Source organism: Diachasmimorpha longicaudata, chromosome 4, assembly GCF_034640455.1.
Source record: "Diachasmimorpha longicaudata isolate KC_UGA_2023 chromosome 4, iyDiaLong2, whole genome shotgun sequence".
Lineage (NCBI taxonomy): Eukaryota > Metazoa > Arthropoda > Insecta > Hymenoptera > Braconidae > Diachasmimorpha > Diachasmimorpha longicaudata.
Genome location: NC_087228.1, coordinates 3,609,570 through 3,633,457, shown reverse-complemented (window position 1 = coordinate 3,633,457; position 23,888 = coordinate 3,609,570). Strand labels below are relative to the sequence as shown.

At 38.2% G+C, this 23,888-nt stretch overlaps 1 protein-coding gene across 1 annotated transcript; it reads left to right on the top strand.

Moving 5' to 3' along the window:
* The first annotated feature begins 19,405 nt into the window (after window positions 1-19,405).
* LOC135161288 (venom acid phosphatase Acph-1-like) lies at window positions 19,406-22,495 on the top strand. The gene is made up of 6 exons (XM_064118723.1): window positions 19,406-19,576; window positions 20,226-20,336; window positions 20,420-20,682; window positions 20,972-21,255; window positions 21,607-21,815; window positions 21,900-22,495. Exons 1-6 carry the CDS (start codon window positions 19,487-19,489, stop codon window positions 22,029-22,031), a joined length of 1,089 nt encoding a protein of 362 aa, XP_063974793.1. The 5' UTR covers window positions 19,406-19,486; the 3' UTR covers window positions 22,032-22,495.
* Window positions 22,496-23,888: the final 1,393 nt, after the last annotated feature.

Sequence of the window (23,888 nt, the reverse complement as noted above, 5' to 3'; positions counted from 1 at the left end):
CTTAGACGAGGGGTATACAACTTTCCGGAAGGCTTAACTGACCTCCCAAGTGTAACACTGTGACAATTCCATCACATGAATAGTCACCGAATTCTCCGGCCTCTAATCCACCTTCTCCCTTGATATAAATAACCCGTAAACATCGCCCTTATCACCCCCCCCCCCCCCAACGAAATGGTTTTTTGCCCTTGTCATATAATTACAAGCTATGAGACACAATCCATACATGAAATTTTGAAGTCTATGTCCCCTGGAATTCCATAAAAAAGTGTAGCTTTCTTATAAAAAAATACGTATAGCTGTACAGGAAAACGGTAGTTTGACGGAAGGAAAGCGAAATGAACAATGGGCCGACGGGGTAACATGAAATAAGGCGGAGATGACAGGATTGGATGTCGTGGGATTGGATTTGTAGGGTGGGGAGAACAGCGATATTGCGAATAGAGAAATAACCTACAGGTGAATACCCAGATCCCTGCGAACTCGAATATATAAAATTAATTTTAGGAAATACTTTTTTCATTAATGAAAAAAATATTTCCTAAAATAAAGTGCCCAAATTTTCTTCGCATTATCTAATAAGAACTTAATTTACTCCTCACAATCACTATTCAGATCGTGTCCGCACGTTTCTGTGAAAGTTCGATATTGACCGCAGCATAATCATAATCTCAAAGGTTCGTCTCGTTGGCACTAGATCGGCATTTCTCCGGGACATCTGCGCTGAGACAAAAATCTGATGTTGCCAATTAAATACTTTTCTGACAAGAATTTAAAGCGATTGACAAAATTATATTTTTGTCTTCGTGCGAATGTATCGATGGGTGTAATGGCACGAATTCATTCCCAACCATCTCCCCACGAAATAGTGTCATTAACACACATATCTACCAGTCTGACATCTGCATAGAATTCCAGAGGCCATGATCAATAACAATGTCAAATGTTCTTCAATTCGTCCCACGATTAGACGGTAGCACATTGTCCACTCATCACAGCCCTCGTTATTCCCCAGTTCTCTCATCCATAAACCAGTGCTTGTTAACGTTTCCAATTTCACTATAAGCCGCGAGAATAGAATCATGACTAATCCATTGTGTCGCATTCTGAGTTAATTGGTTTATACCATTACATTCAAATCTTCTACAAGTGACGGGTAATCTGTCGAAGTGGCAGCGACAGATGGAATATTCCTTGATGAGAATTGTCATTTTTAATTAAATGACATTCGTCGGTACGTAGCATATATGTATCTATATGTCAATATTATTATTATTATTCTTTATTTCCTTGATGTTACAACGTATTTCCGTTGTTTTACATCTCCTCCCGCCTCTCTTAGCCTTTCTCCCTTCTTCCTACACTTTGTTTTTCCCTTCCTCTGCGGTGCCATGGGACCGACTTTTTTCCCCAACTGTACTGCATTTGCACAGGAGTAGAGGGAAACCATGGAAAACCTCTACCGTACAGTCGGCCGATAGTGCAGGGTCCCAGTGTACCCTTCCGTCACACTGACTCGAAGGGTACACTGGGTCTCCACACCCGTGCCTTCCGCGCAGTAATTTTTGAGCGAGCGAACGGTGTTCCTAAGCGGTCACCCATCCAAGCAGTATCCCAGTGGAACGTTGCTTAGCCTGGGTGATCGCCGGAGCAACACCACACTCGCCCAACCATTACAGTCGGTTTCTATATGTCAATAAATCTTATATATAAAATTCTCGTGTCACAGTGTATGGCTCCATACTCCTCCGAAAAGCAGTATCCTATTAGCCGCAAAAAAACGATTTTTGAACAAAAAAACTTATAGAATCGTTTGTACTTCGTTAGCAGGTGATTGTACCTTCGTTTTTAACGTTTAAGAGCTGATTATTCTTCTTTAATTCATTAATCAAAATAATGCGTGAAGTTAGCCGACGAAATTTTGAAAAATCAATTATTTTGAGTTTTTTTTTTCATTCGATTCTAAATCGTTTGTACAATCCGCCTCTATAATTATTATCGTTTAAGAGTCCATATTTTTTTATGAATCATATATTTTTCTCAATACCATTTGACATAGGCTCCCCCCCCCCTGTACTATATTAGCCGACAAAGGTCAGAAAAATACAGTATCACAATATTCTCTTCCTGTCATCAATAAGAAATCGTTTGTAGAATCTAAATCTAAATCATTTATTGTTTAAGAGTAGATATTTTTCTTATATTGTAGCGCATGTGCTCATCCGCATGCGCACTCGTCCGTCAGAATAATATTCTTTAATTAATTAATAGCCCATAAATGATGATTGATAGACTAATGACAATGGACTATATATGACCTACAAACAATTTTCAATCCAATGACGAGGTTACTTTTGACCTTCAATCGAAAATTAAAAAATGGGGTGCTAACTTTTGCTTGAAAAAGTTTTTAATTAATAAAAAAATAGATATTGACTATCAAAGCAAATTGATCGAATATCAATGGTCTTCCATGATAAGTCCAATGTACTGTCCAGCGTTTCGTTTTGGACTGACTCACCTGACAATTTCTTCATGAGCAACGACCATAAACCCGCTTTATTTTGACGCTTTTTATTTTGTTTCAGTTTATTGTACCAATTATGATGGGACCAAGCATTGTCTTTCTCTTTTTCAAGATCTTTCCAAACCTTATGTGAGTAGATCGGAATCTCTCCTGATCGGAAATAAATTTCGTACTTCATCAGAATCGCGAGTGCTTCTTCATCGGAAATTTTACACGTTGGTGGCATTTTTAATGTTTTAATGTTAACTTGTTGCACAGTGTTTGAGACACAGTGAAAACACTTTTTAGAATAGTCTTTATTAACACAAGGAAGACACGTCTTAGGTAGAGGACCGTTGTCCAGAGACTGAAAACTATATCAAAGGGAAAACGCTCTCAGGGAAAAGAAAAACAGTTTTATGACTCAAAATGAACGCGGTCCATTGTTGAAATTTCAGCACATGTTTAGGGGGGGGGGCTCTGTTTGTACGTTTACAAATGTACGAATGATGAACAGTAGAGAGAATTTTCAAACGTTGAGAGCACCGGTGTGCAGGGATCCAACTGTCGAGACAAAAATGTGGCTGTACATGTGGACCCAGCGCCACATGTACAGCTTACCTTTTATTGCTCATTTTTTTGGGTGTTCATTTTTTTCATTTCCCTCCCCTTCCTCTTACCCGCCGACGCCTGTCATCTCTTTCTGCCGCCGCAGGGGAGTAGTACGGTATGGTGGGGACACGACCACACTCGTATGTTTTCCTCACCGTCGTGCGACCGGGTATTCCACGCCCCTGATTCGTCCAAATTCAACCCTGAATAAGTTGAAGAGGGTGCGTCTGATCAAAAAGTCGCTCAGGACTTTTCGACCCAGAATTTCACTCCCAACTTAAGTTTAAAGTCTGGACGTGCAATTCTGGGACACCCTGTATATTAATCCTATAACTGTTCGCCTAGAATCGGGGAAAGAATTCGAAATTGAACGTATCGACGTAAAATTCGAAATCATGAGTGGAGCTTACATATCGAGACGACAGTTTCCCATCTATTTGAGCTATGGAATTACAACACATAAGAGGCAAGGTTTGAGTTTACACAATGCTGTTATGGATGTGGGACAAACCATATTTTCTTCTGGTCAAACGTACGTCGCTCTTTCAAGAGTAACTACATTGGGAGGCGTCCATTTGATCAATTTCGATCCATCTCCGGCAAAAGCTTCCATTACGGCCATTGAAGAATACAATAGACTCAGGGCAAAATACAGACCTGATATGATACAAATACCTCTGCCCGATAAATATTGGCCGAAGGTATGGGACGCTCAGTGGGCTTTTGAAATTGGTTAAAATGATGAGACGAATGTAGAAAATAAACAAATCGATATAAGTTCGTCTATCTGTGGGCTATGCAATTCTGCCGCTGGTGCCAGTTATGCTAATGCAGTAATTCAATGCATATTTCGGTCCCTCGTAATACGCCAAGTACTGTTGCTCACACCTGAAGATGAGCACACAGTAATAAATGAATTATTGAAAAAATACATAGAAGGCTCTGAAGTTTTGAATGCAAGTGCACTCATACAATTCGTCTATGATAAATTTTCGCTTGATAACGAGCAGGATCCCGTAATCTTTCTGGAACGTTTATGTGACAAAGTGCGTGATTTACAACAAAATTTAAAACATGAATTTACTCATCTTGATCGATGTAAAGTATGTAATTATATCAAAACTTCAAAAGAGAATAATATTGTTTTGAGTTTATCATTTAATAACATCAAAGAACCAGTGTGAACCAATTATGAAAATTAGAAAAAACTACATAAATAACAAAAGACGCCAAGCTCATTGATTGAATTTACCAGTGGAGAAAGCTGGTGATAATACGAGTCCATAAACGGTTTTGAGTTCTCTATGAATATTTTGACTAAGACGAGTCCCATAATATCTTACAAAGGACATCGCAGTCAAATCAAATACTCGACTCAAATCGAAAGGGGTAAAAAGTCCTTTGTGAATCAAAAGAGTATTTGATTTGACTGCGATGTCCTTTGTAGGATATTATGGGACTCGTCTTAGTCAAAATATTCATAGAGAACTCAAAACGGTTTATGGACTCCTATTATCACCAGCTTTATCCACTGGTAAATTCAATCAATGAGCTTGGCGTCTTTTGTTATTTATGTAGTTTTTTCAAATTTTCATAATTGTGGCTTCACTTTGTAAGTAATTGTTGTTTTAAGTTTCTTTTCAATTATGTTTTTCAAATGAACAACATCGAAATGTATGCTTGGCGCATTTTTTTACAAAAACATGTTTTGTTTTTGTTTTTTGGCGGATTTTAGGATGCTATAACCCTCTCCCATCCGATGTGTTTATTCACAAAAATCACATCTCACGAAAAATCCTGAATTTTTAGTAGATATTCAATAATAAATACATCAAACGGAGAAACTGCCGGTTAAAAAATCACAAATACAAGTTCCCAACAGCCACCAACTGGATTTTATTTCCACGCAACAGTCGTGTGCAGGAAAACGACTCAAAGATTTGGAAATAGAGTAAACTCCTATTTTATATTACCCCCTATAAAGTGAATTCACGTACTCGTCATTTATCACGATCTAGGAGGCAATTTTCGCATATAATACCACAAGAGCTCCGAAATTATCGGATATTTCCCGATAGGTTCGTTGCAAACAAATGAACGTGTCAAGTTTTCCAGTCTAAAAATCACGAGCGCGAAGCGAAGCTTATTTGTTTGTAGGGAACCTTGAGGGAAATATAAGATAATTTCGAAGTTCGAGTGGTATTCGGGGGATTATTTTTTGCATCCAAATCTTGGCCGATAGAATTGCACCATGAGACATAATTTTCAACGAATTGCCATTTAATCTGTCAGATACAATTGAGGGTTACTTCAACATTTGTTTTTTTTTTTGTATATAGCAACATGCAAAATTTCCAGTGAAATTTCCAAGAATTTCCGCTGAAATACCGTGTTGACTATATAAAATAACGTCGAATGGTGCAATCCTATTGGCCAAGATTTGGATGGGAAGAATAATCATTCGTCAAATCACGTAATTATCAAACTACAAATTATCAATTTAGGGAGGAAATTAAATTCTGTGCAACTATTTGTCACTCGTAATTCCAGGAGTGCAGAAGTTTGGGCAGTAGCGTTTCCAATCACAGAATCAATAATTTCACTCTAGAATGAACGAGGATAATTGTTGAAAGTATATTTGTCCTGGTAAAAATTATTCGAGAACTCTCAAAATTGAAAAGCCCACTTTTCCTTGAAACGTAGATATAATGCAGGCAATCAAAAGAAGAGAAAAATATTCTCTAAACAGTGGACTGAATTGTTTACTTCTACCCACCTGAAAAATGGAAGAATAGTACAACAATAAACTGTGGAGTGGAATAACTAAAATTACACCGAGGTAGCCGTCGGCATTACTCGTCAACTTTGACTTGTTTCGGCGGTCGTCAGGGTGGAGAGATTAGTTGACGAGGAGAAATTCCAAGAGCCTTTTGACTTGTCCACGTATATCGCTGAGGGTGAACTTTCCCGCTTTTCCCTTGCGGTATCACCTACATTTTCAGCACTTTGCATTTCCGGAGGATATCATGTCCCTGAATTTTTTAGCAACGCCATAAGGAGAGGTATTTATCAGGTCATTTGTCAATTTCGCGAAGCAACTTCAGTGCACTGAGAGAAAAGTCCAATAAAAATTACCCAAAATCCCTTCAGGAAAATTCCCAGAACTGCCTAGGATTTCTTTTAAAGCATCCCCTGATTTTTAATTGGATTTTCTGGGACAAATTACGTCAAACAATTTGCCTGAACGTTCCGTATACCGCCGCAGGGGTGTAGCACTATGTGTGGGCATCCTCGCCTTCGGCTCGGACGACAACTGCGATTCTAGTTTACAAACTATTTTTATTCCCACGGTATTTTTATCCTGTTTTTTTTTTCAATGTCCTTGTATTCATTCCATTACTCAATTCCATTACTTAGGCAACATTTTTGTCATAAAGGTACTACCACCTTTCTGACTAACGATTTTACAGTATTCACTGTTGCAGATCGTAGTGAAAATATGCCAGAAGAACCGAAACTGCAAGTTTAATACAAGTCCAAAAAGTATAACCGACTGTAATGGTTGGGCGAGTGCGGTGTTGCTCCGGCGATCATCGATGCTAAGCAGCGTTTCGCTGGGACACTACTTGGATGGGTGACCGCTTAGGAACACCGTTCGCTCGCTCAAAAATTACTGCACGGAAGGCACGGGTGTGGAGACCTAGTGTACCCTTCCGTCCCACTGACTAGAAGGGTACACTGGGACCATGCACTATCGGCCGACTGTACGGTAGAGGTTTTCCGTGGTTTCCCTCTACCCCTGTGCAAATGCAGTACAGTTGGGGAAAAAGTCGGTCCCATGGCACCGCAGGGGAAGGGAACAAAATGTTAAAAGCCGAGAGGGTATACATGTGAAAAATAATATACAAGTCCAAAAAGTTTCCAGAATGATCCTTGTCCAGGGTTAGCCAAGTACCTCGAAATCGCCTACAAGTGTCGTCCCTATAAGTACTCCCATGAACATTAATGCATGAATGTGGCACTCGTTCATTGGAATAAATGAATATTGATATTGCATTCAACTTCTCCGGATAATTTCCAATTGAGCGCTGAAAGTTCTGGGGGAATCTGCTCTTGTTTTCGCAAAATTACATGTTCGTACAGCCGATGATTGCACGAGTATCGAGTTTAATAATGAGATGGAGTATTCAAAAAGTTTTAGCTAATGAAATATGCTGAATTCCGACGATATTCAGAAAATGTATCATCCAGCCTTCCCCAGTGCGAGAATTGGTAGAATGAGAATCAGGAATTTAATGTAGTGACAATTGAGATTTGCTTTTTAACATTGATGTATGGAAAATACCTTCGTGGAAGGAAAGAAAAATGTATCGCCATTTTTTGCTCATTCGCTCAATTTTTTTCCTGTGTCGCAGGACCGCTCTCCAGTTTTATTCGAAGCTACCACTTTCATTGCAGCTCACGTGTGCTTTAGTGTCACACGTTTTCACGTATCGTCACCATCAAATTGCGCCGAAATGATCAACAGAGGGGTCAAATAAACTCGTACACATGTTTTTCGCGATGCTACATGAAAAGCTCTTTTCTGTCTACCCACGTATCTGTGACATGAAAATCAGAGATTTCTGTGAACGAGAGAACAAATGCTGATTTTATCAGACTCGTTAGGATTAGATCCCCTCGGAGCTAAATTTAAGTTATTGATGTGACAAATTGAATAATTGTATTATAATAAATAAATAATACAGGGCAAATGGTTTGTGTAAAAGGGAATCATCAAATGTCAGAAAAATCACAGGTTGATTGGCGACAAGTCAGCTTTTTAATATCACTCGGATGTTCAAACGTATCCAGGTATTACGTCAGCATTGATGGAAAGAAAGTACATTCTGCAGATGCGCAATCTTCCACAGCAGTATAAAATTCAAGATAAAATCGGCAGAATTGTCGTCCCGGTATTTACTGCTTCATAAAATCGTCTTGGACATTTGTCCCAGGTTTTCGCAAATCGTATGCTTAATACTGTTTGGAAATTGATGATTGTATTGCGCGCCTCTTCCTCAAGATGAACAACGTAGTACTCTTTCTACCGACCGAGGCGCCACAAGTTTAAAGCGAGAAAACAAAAATGTATCGACCCCCCACTCCTGCGTCCCATGCATCGGGGCCTGCCTCCCGAGACTCATTATCTTTAACGTGCTTCCGTAGCCAAATATTAAAATGGGTGTCCACAGAACCAAGGGTATTGGGACGGACTCATGTTTTCGGAAGTGGCGCTTCATACAAGTATGATAGAACTTCACTTACAGGTAAGTTCGTTTAATCATACAATTGTATTGCGCGCCTCTTTCTCAAGATGAGCAAAGTAGATGTTTAGAGATTAGAAATAAATTGAATTCCTCAATATAATAGAATTTAATGAAATGCATTGTATCAAGTAATTAATCCGCAAAAAAATTTATGTATTAAAAAATCAGGATCTTCATTGAAAAAGGCCCTCAACATGTCAAAATAGATTTAGCAAATAAACTCGGATCTTGCATAATAGGCCTGTTATAAAAATTAGCAAAAACCGACGAACTTTCTGTCCAGCCAACACATTTCTTTATCAGATCAATGCCTACTCCCAGTTTTTTTGCAGAAGAAGTAGAAGCATGTCTGGCGCTATGAGCAGAGAAAATCTCTATATCAACGCCACATTCCTGAAGGGTATCCTTCAATCATCTACTCAATGTTTGAGTCGAAATCTTATGATACGGTTTCTTAAATGAAATAAACAGTGCATGACTCTCAGTTCTAATATCTTTTGAGATATTCAGGTATTTCTGAAGCGTTTTGGCAGGACAGATGTTTTGGTTTTCTTTAAAAAATGGTAAAATTAATACTGGTTGTTTCTTACTGTCAATCTTAATTTCTACTGAATCGTTCTTAAATCTAATATTCCTCTCATCAATTAGAGCTAAGGTTTGCATCCTTTGGCCAGTAATTAATGCTAATAAGGTAACTAATTTTTTACTCAATACATCTAAAGGCAAGTCTTCATTCGATAAATCCTTAAAATAATCCAAGACACAGTCGCACTTAAGACGTTGACGCGTCAACAACTGTGTATAGTGGTCGCGAAATTAAATTAACCGATCGAGTATACCACTCTAGTGTGTCCTTATGAAGAATAAGACGAAGAAGGGTGAGAAAACCAAAACCCAACCGCCGGGGTATGTGAAAGCAGTCTTGAATCTCTTCCAAGAAAAAGAAGAACCGGAAAAGATGACAGCCAATTTGCAAGTTCTGCATCCAGCATGAATACTGATACCTCTCCATCACGCGGATGCCCATCTCTTCCAATCACCACCAACAACTCACTTCCGTCGACATCCAACAACACTCCAAACAGTAAAAAATCTATCAATTCCTTCAAACGCTTCCAAGAAATCATCCAAAAAACATTCAACAACCTATACTAGATTAAATCAAACATCATAAATCGTATTGAATTCGCAAAACTCGGGAACTCAAACCGTAACAACAACAATGATGTCATCATCCAAACGAGTCAAGGATTCCTACTCAAATCCAACACAAGCAAGATCGATCTCATCAACACTCTCAATCTACTACGAAGCCAAGGTAAACTGACCGATTTTAAGGAAACATACCTAACCACATCCCAGGCTAATCCTTCCCCCCCGCTACCTTCGCTATAGTAATTGCGACTGTCTAATTCGAAATCGATGATGACACAATGAAGAAACACCTGGTTCTCATCAGTATCAATCACCGCTACTGCAAAAGGATTATCGCTAGAGCAACAAGCAAACCAACCTCACTCTTCAGAGTTATCACCGGATGCGAAAAATCATTCCACAAATTAATGAATGAGGGAGTTTTTCTCTTCAACAAACACTATCCCGTATATCCCAGTTCCCCTTCCCCCGCAGCCCCGTCCCCATGCAGAAAATGTGCCCAATTCACGCACACCACCTCTGACTGCCCAAATAAATTAACATGTCAAAAATGCCAAGGTGCACACAATACCAACTCATGCATCAGCGATATGGCCATCAAGTGCAGCTCCTGCAACTCGTTCGATCATGCTGCCTGCTCGTTCAAATGTCCCAATAGGCCAACAAAACCTGTAGAAGGAGTCTTCAATGCACCCACTAAATCAATCAATAAAAAATCATCCGAGCTTGATAAAACCATCACCAAAAACAATCCCATTCACGCCCCAATCACCACCCACGACTACATAATCAGCACCTACATCAACAAAATAAACATCCCCAAAAATAAAAACAGAAAAGAACTCATCGCCAAACTGACAAAAACGCTTCATCGACACCTTCAGGTTCGACACAGCAGCAGTTTTCTCCGGTAACAAGATATACATTTTGATGTTCAACTTTGATGCACCAGAGACCCCGTCACCTACCGAACCATCCAAAGGTAAAAGTGTCATAATCGAAAATGGAAACAATTAATATATTATATTCCAACATTAACAGTTACTCCAACAAGAAGCCCCTCATAAATCCCTTTATGGAAAAGCACAATATCAACTGCAGTCTATTCGTTGAAGCCAAGATCAACGAGAACACCAACATCAAATACAGAGACTGGTTCTCAATGGGTAAAATCGGAGTGAGACTGAGAGGGTAAACAAGAGGAGGGGCACTAGTCCAAACACCTCCAAACCTCCAACTAAAAAAACAAAGTGCTCCGTCCATTAATCATCAACTGAATAAAATTCTCCACTTCTCTCTTGCCTTCAGAGATGAACCACTCCATATTTTTCTAGTATATTCCCACCACTCGGCAAAACTAGAAAACTCTTTGTTCATCAAGGCATCACTCTGCAAATACGCCATCATAATAGGGGACTTCAATCCTAATAAACACATAAATTATCAAATCAAAAACTTTCTTTTTACTGGGCAGTACACCCAACTACACACAGACTCAACATTCATCATGCCGTAAAACGATGACACTACACCTGATCTAATCTTCTGTACCAAGAACATTCAAAACAGAATACGCGACATTGAACTCTTCCCAGATCTGAGTTCGGATCACCTAGCAATCAAATTAAGCATCACCAAAGACCCCAGAATTTTCACCGAAGACCTACACCCTCCTCTTTATAACTTCGCAAGAACAGATATGGATAAAGTTAAGGCCGAATTACAACAGTTTATCACCAACCACCCGGAAATAAACGAAAGAAATATTACGACATTCAATACATTTCTATCAAAAACCATACTGAATCACACGCCTAAAATCAAACATAATTTCTTCAGTTATACGCTACCACCGTTCATCATACATCTCATCAAAACTAAGAGGAAGAATGTTGGATTTTGGAGTTTTCTCCACTGCAAAATTCAACCTGCTATAAAGCCATTCACTCTATAAAAATATTCTTTGGTATATGTTTATGGAGCCCTCCTCCTATAATAATTTAAGGGGAATCGCACGAGGATTATCCAGTATAGTTTTCCCCATTTACGTCTAGTGACCAGGATGGGTGCAGGGAGAGGGAGCTCTATTGCCCTCTGAGTCCGGGCCTTACGAGAGTTAGTTAGCTAGTTCAGTTCATAGTGAACATTTGTAGTATGCACTGCCTCTTGAGTGTGTAAAATCAATAGTAATATTCTATAATAATAAATTGAATTAAACAAAACTCGAACAGTGTTGATTCTTTTCTACCCCCATAAAACCAACAAAGAACTACAGGAGATACCAGGAGAACAAACTTGGGACTCCTCCTACCGTTAACAAAAAAATCAAAGCAGAAATAAACGCCCTCAACAACACCATCTTCGGTCTCTCTCAGAAGTTCAGCTCCTATCAATGGCTCAAGGCGTGTAGAGAAATCCAGTGCAAACAGGGTAAAGAATATTGGTTCACCATCAAGAAACTTTCCAGATACAGACCGGAAATGACAATCCCAGAAATAATATACAACACCCGCTCCCTTACTTCTGACACAGACAAAAGGGACGCTTTTGCAGAATACTTTGAAAACGCATATAAATTCACCGAATCCGACACCTTTGACGACATAATGCATAACCTTATAGATGACTGGTACGACGCCTTCTCCCATTCTCCTTCACCGTCTCCCGAAAACACTCCCACCATTTCCTCCAGAGAATATCAAAGATTCCTGATGAGCGGTACAAATACAGCTCCCTGTCACGATAGCATACGCCAAATTACCTTAAAGAGTTTTTCCTACTCAATTCACCTCCACACCAGGACAATTTTCAATTTCTGCATGAAAAACTCCTACTTTCCACCAGAATGGAAAAAGGGAATTATCACATATAATACCACAAGTCGTCAAGTTTTTCAGGAAAAATCACTCGTTCTGCGCACTCGTGATTTTTTAACCTGATTATTTTTCCCACCCAAATCTTGGCCAATAGGATCGCACCATTCGACGTTATTTTGTATAGCCAACACGGTATTTCAGCGGAAATTCTTGGAAATTTCACTGGAAATTTTGCATGTTGCCTATATAAAAAAAAATGAAGAAGTAACCCTCAATTGTTTCTGACAAATTAAATGGCAATTCGTTGAAAATTATGTCTCATGGTGCAATTCTATCGGCCAAGATTTGGATGGAAAAAATAATCCCCCGAATACCACTCGAACTTCGAAATTATCTGATATTTCCCTCAAGGTTCCCTACAAACCAATAAGCTCGTCAAGTTTTCCAGAAAAATCACGAGCGCGAAGCGCGAAACTTGACACGTTCATTTGTTTGCAACGAACCTATCGGGAAATATCCGATAATTTCGGAGCTCTTGTGGTATTATATGCGAAAATTTTGCATGTTGCTATATATAAAAAAAAATAAATGTTGAAGTAACCCTCAATTGTATCTGACAGATTAAATGGCAATTCGTTGAAAATTATGTCTCATGGTGCAATTCTATCGGCCATGATTTGGATGCAAAAAATAATCCCCCGAATACCACTCGAACTTCGAAATTATCTGATATTTCCCTCAAGGTTCCCTACAAACAAATAAGCTTGTCAAGTTTTCCAGAAAAATCACGAGCGCGAAGCGCGAAACTTGACACGTTCATTTGTTTGCAACGAACCTATCGGGAAATATCCGATAATTTCGGAGCTCTTGTGGTATTATATGCGATAATTTTTTGAATATTTTGATAAACAAACGACACTTAACCAAATAAACCTCTTTTCATGTCATGGCACAATTCTCTTGGCCGAAATTTGGATAGGAAAAATAATCCCCTGAATACCACTCGAGCTTCAAAATTATAGAATATTTCCCTCTAGGTTCCCTGCATACAAATGAAGTCGTCAAGTTTTTCACATATAATACCACAAGTGGTTCAAAATTATCGAATATTTCCCGATAGATTCGTTGCAAACAAATGAAGGAGTCAAGTTTTTCAGGCTAAAAAATCACGAGTGCGAAGCACGAGTGATTTTTCCTGAAAAACTTGACGACTTCATTTGTATGCAGGGAACCTAGAGGGAAATATTCTATAATTTTGAAGCTCGAGTGGTATTCAGGGGATTATTTTTCCTATCCAAATTTCGGCCAAGAGAATTGTGCCATGACATGAAAAGAGGTTTATTTGGTTAAGTGTCGTTTGTTTACCAAAATATTCAAAAAATTATCGCTGATATTCGAGGTAGGCTATACAAAATATCAACAAATGGTGCAATTCTATTGGCTGAAATTTGGGTGGGAAAAATAATCACATATAATACCACAAGTGGTTCAAAATTATCGAATATTTCCCGATAGATTCGTTGCAAACAAATGAAGGAGTCAAGTTTTTCAGGCTAAAAAATCACGAGTGCGAAGCACGAGTGATTTTTACTGAAAAACTTGACGACTTCATTTGTATGCAGGGAACCTAGAGGGAAATATTCTATAATTTTGAAGCTCGAGTGGTATTCAGGGGATTATTTTTCCTATCCAAATTTCGGCCAAGAGAATTGTGCCATGACATGAAAAGAGGTTTATTTGGTTAAGTGTCGTTTGTTTACCAAAATATTCAAAAAATTATCGCATATAATACCACAAGAGCTCCGAAATTATCGGATATTTCCCGATAGGTTCGTTGCAAACAAATGAACGTGTCAAGTTTTCCAGTTTAAAAATCACGAGCGCGAAGCGCGAGTGATTTTTCTGGAAAACTTGACGAGCTTATTTGTTTGTAGGGAACCTTGAGGGAAATATCAGATAATTTCGAAGTTCGAGTGGTATTCGGGGGATTATTTTTTGCATCCAAATGTTGGCCGATAGAATTGCACCATGAGACATAATTTTCAACGAATTGCCATTTAATCTGTCAGATACAATTGAGGGTTACTTCAACATTTGTTTTTTTTTATATATATCAACATGCAAAATTTCCAGTGAAATTTCCAAGAATATCCGCTGAAATACCGTGTTGACTATACAAAATAACGTCGAATGGTGCAATCCTATTGGCCAAGATTTGGATGGGAAAAATAATCGCTGATATTCGAGGTAGGCTATACAAAATATCAACAAATGGTGCAATTCTATTGGCTGAAATTTGGGTGGGAAAAATAATCACATATAATACCACAAGTGGTTCAAAATTATCGAATATTTCCCGATAGATTCGTTGCAAAAACTTGACGACTTCATTTGTATGCAGGGAACCTAGAGGGAAATATTCTATAATTTTGAAGCTCGAGTGGTATTCAGGGGATTATTTTTCCTATCCAAATTTCGGCCAAGAGAATTGTGCCATGACATGAAAAGAGGTTTATTTGGTTAAGTGTCGTTTGTTTACTAAAATATTCAAAAAATTATCGCTGATATTCGAGGTAGGCTATACAAAATATCAACAAATGGTGCAATTCTATTGGCTGAAATTTGGGTGGGAAAAATAATCAGGAAAAATCACTCGTGCTTCGCACTCGTGATTTTTTAGCCTGAAAAACTTGACTCCTTCATTTGTTTGCAACGAATCTATCGGGAAATATTCGATAATTTTGAAGCACTTGTGGTATTATATGTGAAAATTTGTAAAAATTGAATTTAGATGATTTGCCTGATTCGCAGTTAATTTTGGATTTGAATGGCGCTGTGATGATAACGATTTGAATATTGGTATTTGATGGGACAAATTTATTCGTCTGTCTTGACGGCCTGCTAAGGCAAAACTGATCTGTAATTTTTTGCCAGACGTACGACGTGTTGGGCACAAAGAGCCTCTTTGTTACGACCTTTCAAGTATTTGTGGTATTTCGGAGCGATAAGCTGAAGTCAATCAATGAAGGATTTGAAGCCTCTGGAAATATTCAACTGTTGCAATTTGGTACACAATTCACGATTGTAAATGGTGAATCGAATAATAGATCAAATCGAATTGTAAATCTTCGATGAACCGAATGATGCAGAATTTCGCCAAAAATTTTTGATGAACAGCATTTATCAAAATTTCAATATCGATTTATGTATTTAAATATCTCGTTACTACAATAGTTAAAATATAGAGATTGGTATTCCTAATTGACAGCTCAACACAAATGAATAAATGCCGATTTTATAGGAATATTCGATGGGAAATGTAGAAGACATCATTTTTCGGAGAATTCAATCTCATAAAAATCAAAAATAATTTTTGAAAAAAATGGCCAAGTCCACGTTTCAATGCATTGTGTTATGCACGGTTTCGTTAATTTCACTGGTTTCAAAAAATGCTAAAAATAAAAAAAAAGCCAAGCTTGTATAAATACACTGCCTTATTTATAAAGCCACCACTCTGAATACAAGATTTACGCCAAAAACGCCTGATATTTGGTCGAAAAAAAAAATTCAAAAAAAACGCCGCGACCAACGTACTTGGCGCGGTTTCTACAAAACCCCATCAGATGAGAGCTGCTATTCACTGTAGATGTAGGTCCTACATTATAGGATTGGGTGCAGGAAGTGTCCCTGAACAAAAACATCATTGCTGCCTTGCTGTGGCAGAGTTATTGATATGTGGATGCCAGATTATCCAATGGTATAAGTTGAAAATTCCCTTAATTTCAGGGTTGCACTATTGGGCAGCTCTGGGCTTACACCATGGATGGATTCTAACTGATTGGAATAAAACACATATCATCTCATAATCTGCAAACACCTCCGGTGGCAATATAGTTCCTGTTCCTGAAGTATGCTTCAGGGTAAAGAACCTCCTAAGCTAACTTCTCGTTAGTAGGAAAAACCGCGCCAAGTACGTTGGTCGCGGCGTTTTTTTTGAATTTTTTTTTTCGACCAAATATCAGGCGTTTTTGGCGTAAATCTTGTATTCAGAGTGGTGGCTTTATAAATAAAGCAGTGTATTTATACAAGCTTGGCTTTTTTTTTATTTTTAGTATTTTTTGAAACCAGTGAAATTAACGAAACCGTGCATAACACAATGCATTGAAACGTGGACTTGGCCATTTTTTTCAAAAATTATTTTTGATTTTTATGAGATTTTTACTATTTTTCCAAATATATTTCAAGTTTTTTTACCTAAATGAATTTTCATATTAATTGTTAAGAAGTTGCCAGCTAATTGTATTTTTTTGAGGCCATCCGAGAGCGGGAGTTATGATGAGTGAGTGGGTGTTGGGGGTAGGATTGAAGGATAAAGGGTTGTCCAAACCGGATTTCCATCTCGAAACCTAAGCACCTTTCCTTCTTAAGCTGTCCACACGTAGATTATTTTTTCATTTTTCAATTGTTTTCGTAGTCTAATTGTTGCCGCCGGTACATGCCCCTCTTGGTTAGCTGTACCGATGTCTTCCTGAACAGTTAGCATGTATCAACTATTTTTAATTTTTTCTGTAGACTATACGAGAGCTAGAGTGATGATGAGTGAGTGGATGTTGGGGGTGGGATTGAAGGGTGAAGGGTTGTCCAAACGGGATTTCAATCTCGAAATCTAAGCACCTTATCTTGTTCAGCTATTCACACGTGGAGTATTTTTTCATTTTTCAATTGTTTTCATAGGCTAATCGTTGGTGCCGGTACATGCCCCTGTTGGTTAGGTGTACTGATGTGTTCATGGACAGGTGGCATGTATCGGCTTTGTTTAATACTATATCAAATATATTTTTCAAGTTTTTTCACGTAAAGGAACTTTTATACTAATGTTAAGAAGTCTCTAGTGAATTGTATTGTTTTTTATGTTTTTATGAGAAATATATAGATATATTTTGAATATTTTTACTTCTAACTTTTTATTCCCTATTCCTTACCCCGGTAGCTTATTCTAATTTTGACCGCAGATATTGGTATTCCTTGGGGTTTCTTTAAGTTAGGTATATTAACAAGATAACCTTTGAATAAATAAAAACGAAAAATAGAAAAGTATATAAGAAAAAGACAATGGGAAAAAGGAACGCAAAAAAATTAGTTTAGACATTTTATAAGGTCCATTATTTTTTTTTTTATTGTCAAATTCATCACAAACTTCTTGACTCCGGTGATCACCTACTTTTCTTATTTTACATAAACAGTCTTTTTCTCTATTGTCTACTTAATATTTCACATTTTCAAATACCTTCGTACGTTTAAGTTTTTCCGATAATTATATTTTAACATTAATAATGTTACGCTATATTATATTTTAACGAGACTCATATTTAACATGGACATAGATGATTTTATATTTAATAATAATTAACAGACTTTTCTTGATATGATCTATCACAATATTCCTGAGGTACGAAATTCATTAACAATTATTTGTTTTACTTCATCAATTAAAAATACAGCTATTTTATTTTTATTTTTCGGAAAATACTAACGCATATTTCCGTGTGAAATTTTAACCTAAAAAATCGTCGACGGACGCCGGCGGTTTTCCCCCCCTAAAAACATATGCAATAAATGGATCACATAGCTCAATGGGCTCCGAATATTGACGCGGATAACTTAATTAACGTTTTATATATTTAAAAGCTTACCAGGTCGTCGTTACTCTCCATAACTGCCAGAGGTGGGATGTTATTAAGATTGTTGTTGTCCATATTGATACACTGAAAAAACAATAGACGATGCATTCACCAACACTTCACTGCACTGTACACTTTTATCTAGGGACAAAAAAAAATCGCCAGCGTCTTACTAGCGAATGGCCAATCACGATTAGGTATTTCACTATAGTACACTACACTGCGCGCTGCCAACTGAGCGGCTCCAATGTAGCCTTTTAGTGATCGACATAATAAAAACTCGAGAAATGTGCATGTTAGCTCGTTGCTATGCGCATATTTTCCTTAATATTCCATAAATAAAAGCGATAATTGGTTCACTGGAAAGCTGATACGCGATTTATATTACGTAACTAAGGGCAGTTTTCACCTAAATAATCGCATAATGTTATTAAGTGAGAAAAAAGGATTGGAGGTAGTGGAAGGGGAAGTTGTGAGGTGTATAGATACTTGGTAGCGTTCGGCGATCTTTCGCGTATGAAACGTGTACTTGGCCGATACGCTACCGCGTATCTCGATCGAAATCACATGTCTCATTAAAAATGTTTTGAAAATTCTATTGTTCCAGGGCAATGACAAAATTCTTGATTGAAACCAAGTCCCAAAGCACTGATCCACGTACTCGAAACAAGTCTGTGAACAACAGTTCCACCCACACCATGAACCTTCCACCCTGCTGTGTAAATACTGTCAGCACCTTGGGCAACAAATGCTTTTGGCACGAGTCCCTACCACCCCACTTGATACTTGTACTCGCTCCAGATGAAATCATAAATTGAAATTACATATTACATCTCCTTGATATACTCGTGCGAATGGAATTGCCATTCATAACAGACCTATTCTGAACATTTCATAAATTCACTCTCGGAGGGTGGATAAACTGCTCGGGCGCATCCCTCGAAAATCTTATTTGGTTCAGTAATGCACGAACGCTCTTACCAATAACTCGAGTGCGAACCGTCACTCAATGCCAATCACCCTCAGATTCTCTCATTAATTCATGATGGAAAAAATTTTTCATGAACATTTGGATGACAAGGTCATTTCCAGGGATATGAGGACCTTGAAGAGGTGATGATGTCTTTCGCAAGTACGCCAATAAAAAAAAATCATCAGTGACGCTGAGCTGGACTTGATTTGCACTTTCTGAGCGAAACGATTCCGTGAATTGTTTATAGTGAGTACTCATTGAATAATGGCATGAGTCATTCTTTTAATCTTCCCCCACTACAAGTGTGGCACTGTCATTAAAGTATATAAAGTGCGGAGACTGGCGTCCAAGTTGGGATTTTCAATTCTTGACACATCCTGGAATTTTTTTCAATAAATATTTCGAGGTACTCAGTTGCAGTTTTTCGCATTGAAATGACGTCAATAATTATTTGTCGCTGGATTATTTTTTTTCTGGGGATACTTGAAGTAACTAGTGACCTAGAATACAAATTTGTGAATGTGGTGAGTAGCATCAATTGTTCATAATCCCTATAAGAGCTTATTCTATAAAAAATTTCTTAAATTGTCATCGTAGCCTCCTGAGTATGCTGTTAGTTGTTATCAATTATCACCGTTTTGCGTTATTCCTGTATTGTTTAGCACTAAAAATATACCACAGCGAATCTTGTAAGAAATAATCTCTTTAGTATTAGTTTAAAATTATTTTTTTCTAAGAATTGAACCGTATAAATTCACCTCGTAATTTTCTTACAACATAAAAAGAACTACTGGAATGGAAAAACTACTGGAAATTTTTAAACATATCAATTAGCGATGGCATAACATAAAAGATATAGCATAAAAATTTTCTGCCGTCAAGCATGACGATTATGAATAAATTTAATCACGTCATGTGCAATTATCATTCTTCAAGTATTCATTATTTTCAAGTTTTATAACAATGTTTGGATATGCAACATGTTCATGATATAACACGTAAAAGATAATGATGAATGAGGAGGCATTCGAGGTTCGTGAAGTGCAAACGATTCGAGATTTATGAAACTAAAAATCAATTGCTTTTCTCACAAACATATGATAGCAATGGTTCCCAATGTATGTTCATAGAATGATAGCATACTTGTAATAAAATACCGCCATTTGATTTCAGATTTTTCGCCATGGAGATCGAACTCCGACGAATAAACCTTACGAATCATTTCGAACAAGTCCATATGTAAAATCGGATTTTTATCCTTATGGTCATGGACAATTGACAAACGTAAATTGCATAATTTTCTTATGTTTATCAGATTAATCGTGCTGGTACACACTGATCATTTGTTGTTCACATATTTTATTCAGAAAGGAAAGCAACGTGTTTATGAACTCGGTAAATACATGCGCGAACGTTTTGGCCAGTTTCTGGGGGATCTATACGATTCTAAGGTGGTATTCGCGCGTAGTACTTATTCTGACAGAACGCAAATGTCTCTTCAAGTGGCGATGGCGGGTATGTTTTCCCCTGGTCCTTCTCAAAAATGGAATTCAGAACTAAATTGGCAGCCAGTGGTGATGTATATTCCATCACCTGAAGACGACTTTTTGTTTTTCTACAGAACCCCGGAGTGAGAGAATATATTTAAAGTATATTTCGATGCAGGTGCGACAGGATGGTAACGAGGGTGAAGTTGTCAATCACATGAGTCAAAACACCCTGTCGCACGTATATCCGAACTATTCGTCTTTGTTAGTGATGCTACGTTCGGGGAGTGGCGAACTGTGCCATTTTTCGTTTACTAGTAAACGAAAAGGTACTTTTCAATACGAGCTGAATGTAGCAGCAGTGAGAAAAAATATTATTTCTTCACAGGTGATAGATTTTAACATGAAAATTGACCCGATATTTCATGGTAGGTTTCAAGCGGAGTGCGTTAATGCCCTAAAAGTTCTGCAACTTCAGGAAGAAATTGAAAAATTCAGTGATTTTGGGAAAAATCTGAGCGAATGGATCGGCGCTCCAATCACGGATAGTAAACACTATAATTTTGTTTATCATGGTTTAGCGTCACTAGAGTCCATGGGATATACTCTTCCGTCATGGGCTTCAGCGATTTTTCCCACTGGTATATTATTAAAGGCTGTCGATCAACAATATAAAGTACTAAATTACAACAGGAAAATGAGGTGCCTCGGTGGAGGTAACTATGAAAAAGTTATGGGCAAACTATTTGTTTAATGCACGGCAATCAGGGCAAATCTGGGCAGGAGGGGAGAATAATAATTTCAAAATTCTTGAATGACTTTAAAAGAATTTTCGGGTAGTTTTGTTAATGAAGTTCAACCTAGAGTAGCATCAGAAAAATTATAGTAGGGTATTCCACGAATTCCGGCACCATACCAGTAAGTATTCAGAGCTCACTGATTTCTATCATACGATAAATTCAATAGAACTATTGCCTTGACCGATGCACTACCGTATATTTGGATTCCAAAATATAACGACTACTATTCAGTTTACAAATTTATCAACGTGATCTTATGTGTTATAGGAATGGTTTTAAAGAAATTTACAGATAACATGTTAACTACTGCGAATAAAACTAGGCATTCAAAATTGAAGATGGAATTACTAGCCGCCCACGACATAAACATCGTTTCGCTGTTGAAAATTCTTGATGTCTATAAACCTCAGGTACCAGAATATGCCAGCGCAATTTTCGTTGAATTACTGGCGGATGGTGATCAACATTTTGTCAACGTGAGTTCAAATTCTCTCTAGGTTAATAATAATAATATACGAGTTTCATTGATAGCTATATTTGCCATCGAAACCTCACTATAGATTCATTATTACCTGGGGAGCCCATCTGTGACAGAATCCCTAAGAATCCCCGGATGTGAACAACTATGTCCCCTGGAAAAGTTTGTGGAACTACTTGGCAGTTCCATGCCAACGGCTGAGAATAGCTGTTGACCAGGATGGCTTCCACTCAAAAATATTTTCTATTACTAGTATTCGTGTAGTCAATTAAATGTATCGGTCATCACAAACGTGTTTATTAATCTTTATAGTGTAATGACTCCATTATGAAGGTCAACACTTTTTCACCACACGAAACGAAATTTTAGGTAGAAATTAAACTTCAAGGGGGTGGAACGAGGAACCGTAGTTGCGCGAGGGAGTTGCGCATGAAACTCCCACGCGTGGGATTTTTACCCCGGTCTGGCATTTTATTTAAATATTTCATTTGACTTGTGTTGCTGCTATGGTATTGTGTTGAAAAAAAAATCTAAAGTGTTAATAGAATTAATAAAAACATTGTTGTAGTGCTTTTGTATACTATAGTGTTACTATATTTTGTATACATCATTACAACTGCTACCTACATAAACAAATGCAACACGTTATTAAATAAAATTATCTAAAAAAGTGAGAAACACGATGGGGATATATATGTTTACAATAGTGTGCAATACTATTAGTATACGCATAGGTGTGACAGGAGGTATTATTTTCCCCTCGCGTCGGAGTGATTTCCCCACCCTCGGGAATCGCCTCAGATCACCGTAGGCTAAGTCCTAGGGATTAAAACCCACCATCCGTCTTTACGACGACTGCTAGGGACTCTAGCCACCCTCAAAGGGCGCATGCGTTGAATTATCGATCGAACCACCCTGCAACAGGTCGTTCGATCGGGACAACGATTACTCTTGCCCCGGTGCTATTCTTGATCACATTGTACATGTCCCGGTGCCACTTTTGCCCGGTGTTACGTCTGAATACTTTTATCTTATTATTGCACGCGTGCCTTCGTTAATACGTTTGTAATTTGTAACAGACATTTGGGGATGTCTGTTGGGAACCCCAAAGACGGGAGGAAGACCACCAAATCCCGAGACGACGAGTAGAATAAAAGCGTGAGTGAGCGGGAAGAGAGAGAGAATATTTTTATTTATTTTTGTACTATTCCACTTCGGTGTGGCTAAACACGGAAAATGGGGATTTTTATACTTTACCGCCGTTTACCGACCCAAGTAGGATTTTTGTGGGCCCATTAAAATTATCGCGAAGAAGGGCCAAAATACGAGTCATCCGGTAATTTTGGTGGGGTTCACCCTTAGTTAATCGTTCGGGCATTTGAATGAGCCCGGCTGAAATACCAGCGCTCCAATATGCGGATTTTCGGGGGATTAATTGGTTACGTTTTAGGTTTTTTTTTTTGGTGGAAGGTCGCTCGAAACAGGCACAGCCCCTGTCTTCGACGAATTGCCAGGCTGTTTGGAATTTACGTCATTAGTTTTCGGTTTTTGGATATATTGATTTAACCCCCCTAGATCCCGGAGAGTCCAACCCGCAGGAAGCGCCAAAGCCATAGAATCATTTCTGAGTAATCACGTCCGTAGAACCCAGTCGGTAAAGGGGAGAGTCAGGACCACGATTGGACTAATTAGAGTAGAGAGGGTGACACTACCCGGTGCCCTCGGAAAATTTCGGGAGGACCTCGGGAAATAGGGCGGAGCCGCCCGGTCCATCCACATTCGATCACATCGACGTGATCCATCAGTTGTGATCTACGAATCAAAGGGATAAGTAGTACTTAGAGTTATCCGTGAATACTTGTTTCAATCGAGGATGAAGGGAAAACGTAGGCGTAGACGCCTAGATTTGATGGTGAGCTAATTATTTTATTTATTCGTCTTGGGTTACGCCCAAAGCCCCCTTTCTCCACTCCCGGGCGGTTAATGATTAGAGATAATAAGAATTTTTTACCCGTCAATAAAGTACGGGTCTTCTCCAGGTTTTACCTGGCCCAAAAATCCCCTTGAAGTG